The 6,125-nt window shown below is 57.3% G+C and overlaps 1 protein-coding gene across 1 annotated transcript; it reads left to right on the top strand.

Moving 5' to 3' along the window:
- Window positions 1–1,410: 1,410 nt before the first annotated feature.
- On the top strand, window positions 1,411–5,764 carry LOC128916752 (fibrous sheath-interacting protein 2-like). The gene is made up of 6 exons (XM_054218770.1): window positions 1,411–3,137; window positions 3,279–3,422; window positions 4,051–4,212; window positions 4,374–4,463; window positions 4,827–4,988; window positions 5,753–5,764. Exons 1-6 carry the CDS (start codon window positions 3,066–3,068, stop codon window positions 5,762–5,764), a joined length of 642 nt encoding a protein of 213 aa, XP_054074745.1. The 5' UTR covers window positions 1,411–3,065.
- The last annotated feature ends 361 nt before the right edge of the window (window positions 5,765–6,125 follow it).

Here is a 6,125-nt window from a genome sequence, read left to right as displayed (position 1 = left end):
GGACAAGGGGGAACGGTTTTAAACTGAAAGAAGGGAGATTAAATATAGGGAAGAAATTTTTAGAAATTATTAGATATAAGGAAGAAATTCTTTGCTGGGAGGCTGGTGAGCCCCTGGCCCAGGTTGCCCAGAGAAGCTGTGGCTGCCCCATCCCTGGACGTGTTGAAGGCCAGGTTGGACGGGGCTTTGAGCAACCTGGTCTAGTGGGAGGTGTCCCTGCCCAGGGCAGCGATGTGAAACGAGATGGTCTTTAAGGTCCCTTCCCACTCTAACCATTCTATGATTCTATGGTAAGGAGCCTGAGAAGAAGAGGAAAAGTGGGGCTGGCAATTCATTAGCCAGTGGTCATCCCCTGAAGCCATCCCAGTCTGAAAAGGGGTGGCACGCTTCTGAGATGTGCACCCCGGTGGAGGCATGCATTTCTGTGCTACCTCGGAGAAACACAAGGGCTTTCTCACACTCAATTTCTCCCCTTTGTTTCACTCGGGGTCAAAAATGATGCCTCGTGGTGACAGATTGGAGGAGGAGGAGGAGGTTGTCTCTTGCTCATTTGCTTAAGCACACCGACACCAGAAGTACCTCTACCCTTAATGAATATTTAACAAAGACCTCAACAAAAACTGAAACTGTCTTCCTATGCAATACTATTTGAAAGACTGATACAACTCCCCAGAACTGAGGTACCCACTCATATAATTTCATTAGCAGGAAATGAAAATGAGACACAGTAGATTTTACAGGTTCAGAAATTGTTAAAATACAATAAGGCCCAGGCAGAGGTAATACAACCAGTACCTCTAGAAGAGGCTCTGCACCACTTCAACCTCGGGAATTAATGTTCCAGTAAAAGTACACAAAAGAAAGAATAACTTGTGTACTTGGTGGGAGGGGCCATTTTTTTTATGACTAAGGTTTCTCAGCAGGAAAGGTGGAGGAAAAACAGACTTGGATCCACCACTCCCACCTAAAAGCTGCAGCCAGTCTCCCCCTGGGGACCGCTCTGCCACCTGTCCTTTGGGTCTCCTCGCTGCGCAGCGGGGAGGCAGGTCTATTGTGGAGGCCCAGAATGGTGCAGGTGGGCAGGTTCGAGCAGCCGGTGCCAGGGCTCACCCAAAGGGGAGCGGTGGGAGCAACCCCCCCTCTAACGGTGCTGTTGAAGGCGCCTTGTTCTGTGCATTTATTCTCTTGTCCCCTCAGAACATCCCGAGGGGCCTTTCGGTGTCCTGCCAAGGCACCGGCTTCAGCTTTTTGCCTTTCCCACAGGAGCCCTCCTCTTGTCTTCTCAAGGTGCCTCTGTTTGCCTTTCCCTGTCCCCTCAGGACAAGCGTGGGCCTCTTGGGGCAACTGTGGGGCCGCCAAACGGCCTTTGTGTGCCTCCCAAGGCCCTCCACTTCTCTTTGCGGGCTTCCTAGGGGCCCTCCGTTTGCCCCTTGCTGGGGCCTGGAGCTCTAGGTGTGCCCTTTGCTGCGGCCCAGAGCCCCCTGTGTGCCTTTCGATGTCCACCCTTTGCGTGCCTCTGGGGATCCACCACGGCCCTCCGTGTGCCCTTGGGTGCCACCCAGAGCCTTCCCTCTGCCTTTCTCTATGCCCGGGGATCTCCTTTTATCCTCTTTTCCCCTCAAGACTTGCTCCAGTGGCCTCCCAGCCTGAGCTTTACTGGAGAAAGCTGGGCGAGGTACGGGGCATTAATGGTGGTTTGATTTCCTGTACGGGGCCCTGGCACTTGGAGGGTGGATCCTCCAGCCCATTTTTGGGTAGCAAGTCCCAGACAGACTCAGCTGTTTGCCTCATCTCTTCTTTATTGTCTCCACCAATGAAGGTGTTGTCTAGGTATTGATGGATGTGGATGCCTGCCATCACCTCCAGAGGATCAAGGAGTTTGGCTGGGGCATTGTGGGCAATGGTGGGGGAGTGCTTATAGCCCTGTGAAGCTGGGTATACCGTGTCCCCTCCCAAGTGAACGCAAACTGAGGTTTGTCCTCCTCCCTTAGGGGGACCGTAAAAAAAGAAGTCCTTCAGATCTAGAGTTGCCATCCAGGGGCGGGCAGCAGCCTGTATTGTGGGCACGGTGGAGATTATGCTTGGAATGGCAGCCGTTAGTGGCAAGGTATCATGATTTAGTTTTCTGTAATCGGTGCTTACGTGCCACTGCCCATGGGGTTTGCGGAGTTGCCAGAGCAGTGAGTTGTAGGGGGACTGGTTGCGGTTTATAATCTGCCTTCTCCCGAGGTCTGGAATTTGGATGATGAGGTGACGTCTCTGTGCTAAAAGAGCAATTAAGACTGGCTTTGCTCTCTCTTGTGCAACTCGGGGGAGTGAAGACTGGTCTGGCCATCATGGGATGAAGATAAGGAGGGAGGCGTCTCTCGTGGAGACAGGACAGCCTTGCTTTTCCTCAGCAAAGACAGTAGAATCAAAATAACAGGAACTTGTGTAGTTCTTTGTTTCTTTGAAAGGCTACTATTCCAAATGACTGTCCTTTGCCTCATTACCTGTGAAAGGCGGATTGAAGTGGACACCCCTGTGTAAGCTACTGAAGATTACAGAGATCATGCTTCAACGTATATGACTAGTCATGTCAGCACTGGAAAATACCGGCGGCCAAAGAGGGAAGAGCTCTAAAACGGAAAAGGGAGTAAAGCTGAGCCAAAACCCAGCATCTGTGGTGCGGCAGCTCCTTGCAGTTCCTGCCGGTTGGCGAGGATGCCTGCTTTGCTTCCCCGAATCACAGAGGAGCTGAGGTGGGAAGGGGCCGGTGGAGATGACCTCTCCAAGCTGGGCCAGCAAGAGCGGGTGGACACAGGTCTGTCCAAACGGGCCTGCAGGCAGGTCCCCCCAGGCCGGTGCGCAGCAGCCGGGCGGTGGCATGGCAGCACAGTGATACAACAGGATGACGGCGCGGCGACGCAGTGAGTCACAATGCGGCAACGCGACGACGCAACAATGCGCGAGTGCTCTATATAGCCGCTGGCTGGGGACTGGCGGGGGTGACTACAGCTGGGTGCCTCTGTAGCGAGAGGTGCCAGCGCAAGGTCACAGTTCCAGGAGAAGTCTTGGAAGGAGCCATGGAGCACGGTCTCACTGCTGGCGTCCGAAAGGCAGACGCGCTGGCGAGAGCACTGCAAATGAGGAGAGATGTGAGCAGTGGGCCGATGGAGAGGGCTCAGCCTGGGAGCCTGGGACACGGGGGTTGCTCCGGGGCCTCGGCACGTGCCCTTTTTGCAAGCGCCGTGCGGGAGGCTTCCTGAGCTAGCGCCTGAGTGTCTCTGTCTTCCTAGCTCGGGCACATAAGACAGCACCTGGGAGAAGGCTCCATTGTGCTGAGGGACCCTGAGCTGCTGGTGGACCTCCCGCTCGGGGTGAAGATCCCTGTGGTGCGCGGCTCCAAGCCTGTCTACTGCCGAGCAAAGCTGGGGGAAAAGGTAAGGGCAGTAGGAAGGGGTAGAAAAGCTCTCCCCTTTTACGGGGTCCCCGTCCTTCGGAGAAGTCCTTGTGGCCACCTGCGCTACGGCGGGGGCTGCAGCCCTTCAGTCGGACAGGGCTTGGCAGTCGAGGGAAGCTCCTGGCGCCGTGGTGCCGAGAGAAAGGAGGACGTGCCCATAGCAGAGCTGCACGCTGCCTAGAGCCGGATGGAGAAGAGCGTTGGTGTCAGGCCTTCAAACTCCCTTTGCCTTTCCACAAGGACAGCTTGGCACCTCTGGGGAGCACAAGCCCACTGGTGCCATCAGAGTGAATTGCCAGAGGAGAAGACGTGGCTGTAGGCAACATTTCAGCTGAGCTCCTCACAGGTGCAGCAGTGGGTGCAGCTCTTGCATTCCTACAGCCAGAGGGGATAGCCACCAGACAGGAGGATGTAGGCACAGGGTTTCTCCTCCGTTGGAGGGTCTCCGAAGTAGAGAGATCTTTCCTCGGGGTGGGAAGTAAGCCAGGAATTAGGCTATACCTCGCAGGTTTGGAAATGCCACCCTGTGTGCGTGAGGAGCTCGGGAGTGCGTTCCTCCCTGCCGCTCTCTCCTGGCCCGTTCATACTCTGGAACATTGTTCTTACAGCTTCAACGGCCCTCAGGCTTTTACGACCTGGGAGATCCCCACTGTCGCCTGCTGCGCACGGAGTACAACAGCCTGCACGACCCGTATCTGCAGGACTATCACAACCGCAAAAACAACTTCCAGAGGCTGCGGAGGCAGGGCCTGGTCACCCGTGATGGCAGAGTAGGTTTGGACGTCATGGGGCCGATAGAAGCGGTTCCCTGGGAGCAGGGATGCCCCTCCTGCAGAGGAGCAGCTCCCCTCGGCTGGGCTGGGGCTGTTTCGGGGAAGGCAGTCTGCTGGCTTGACTGTTCTTGGGGGTTTCTCCCCTCCTCTCTCCATAGGTGGTCTGCACTCTGAAGGAGTTCAACGAGTACAGGCAGTACCTGACCACGCTCAAGCTGCGCGCCGAGCAGATGTCCAGGCAAGAAGAGGTAGGCAAAGCCGAGCGTTGGTGGGCACCGGTCAGCGGCACGGTGCCGAGGGCTGGGGCTTCACTTGCTGCCTGCTGGGGAGGCGGTCGGTGCAGAAGAGGGGAGGGCTGTGCTGGGGGGCCAGGCGGTGTGGCGGGGAAAGGACTACGGGGCTCGGAGCTGAGCCTGCGCAGGGTGCTGGGGTGGGCACGGGCAGGAAGGCGACGTGCAGCCACGCAGAGTGCCGAGGGAAGCCCTTCTCTTCTGCCCTCGTCGCACGGCTGAAGCGGAGCCCTGGCCTGCGCCCGCGGGAAGCCTCAGCACGCAGGGCTGCGAGCGCTTGTCCAGGCAACAGCGAGCCACAACCTGGTGTCTCCTCCTCAGGAAAGGCTTCGGCAACACATGACCAAGTTGAAGGATGCCCCCAAACGACCGGGAGCCATCAACACTTCTTGCCTGGGCGAGCGGCTGCTGCAGCCTCGAAGACCAGCTTGCCCACCCCCACCCAAGACCTCCCTGAAATCAGGGCGACGCAGAAGAGCGAAAGCAGATCTGGAGGAAGGCCACATCTTCTCCCAATACGAGTGGGGACGGGAAGGTGCCAAGCTGGCCGGGAGGGTCAGTAGCGATGCTGACTCTGAGACACCTTTAGCCAGCACTTTGAGTGTGAGGACCAGGTCACGTTGCACGGTCGACTCTGCGTCGGAGCGGTTCTGTCAATGTGGGCCTGCCCTGTCCCCCGAACTGAGTTTTGGAAGGCGTGTCACAAAACCACGCGCACCACGAGAGGGAAAGCCGTGCTGTCCCGCTAAGGACGCCCTCCCCTCCATGGGCGCGCAGTGGTCCCGACAGCCCGTCCCTCCAGCAGGTCCCAAGCCCCCTGCCCAGACAGGAGCCCGGCGCAGATCACTGCGTGTAAAGCCTGTCAGAGGCGAGCCCCAGCCGCCCGCCTCAGAAAGGAGGGGGTTCGCGGGAAGGCTTGTGGCCCATGACCTGAGGAGGTGTGCGGCAAGCGAGGTGTAGAGCCCCTGGGCAGCAGACACAGACCTCACCCGCTTGCGTTGCAATAAAGAGTTTACTCCCACGTCTTTGCTTGTGCCTTCCTTCCTTCCGGCCAGGCCATACTGCGTCTGTCTGGGCATCTTCCCTGCAATGATTTCCTTCCTCTTCCTCCCTCTCAATCCCTGGGTCAGGCGAAGACCCAGCTTTTGTCTCCTTTGGGAAGCTTTGTGGCCGGGCTATCGGAGGGGCTGCTCCAGCTCTGTTGAGCCGGGGTTCTGGCGGTCTTTGTGTTGAGATCCTTTCTCCAGGGCACCGAGTAGGGGGGAACGCTTCTCCCTTGTACCTTTGCTGCTCCTCTTCCACCTGAAGCAGGCCTTTCTCCAGGGCTTCTGTGGCTTCTTCCCATCTGCCTGCGAGGCAGCCCTGCAGAAGAAAGCGAATGTTTAGTCCAGTTCTTCCAGCTGAAGCCCGGCACTGCTCTCCTACGCTCCTACCCTTCGTTTCCTAGCTCTGCTTTAGCCGTGAAGCAGAACAAAAAGCACAGAGCCAGCATTCTTGCCTTCCAAAACGCTGTGTTTCACCCCATTCTATTTCACAGACAGCCCTAAAACGGAACAGGGAGCAAAGCCCTCTCCTGAGAGCCGGGACAAAACGTTCCCCGGCAAGAAAGCACTCCTGCCC

The sequence above is a fragment of the Rissa tridactyla genome, chromosome 12, assembly GCF_028500815.1.
Source record: "Rissa tridactyla isolate bRisTri1 chromosome 12, bRisTri1.patW.cur.20221130, whole genome shotgun sequence".
NCBI classification, from domain to species: domain Eukaryota; kingdom Metazoa; phylum Chordata; class Aves; order Charadriiformes; family Laridae; genus Rissa; species Rissa tridactyla.
Note: the sequence above shows the minus strand (reverse complement) of the source record. Positions and strands in the feature narration are given on the sequence as shown.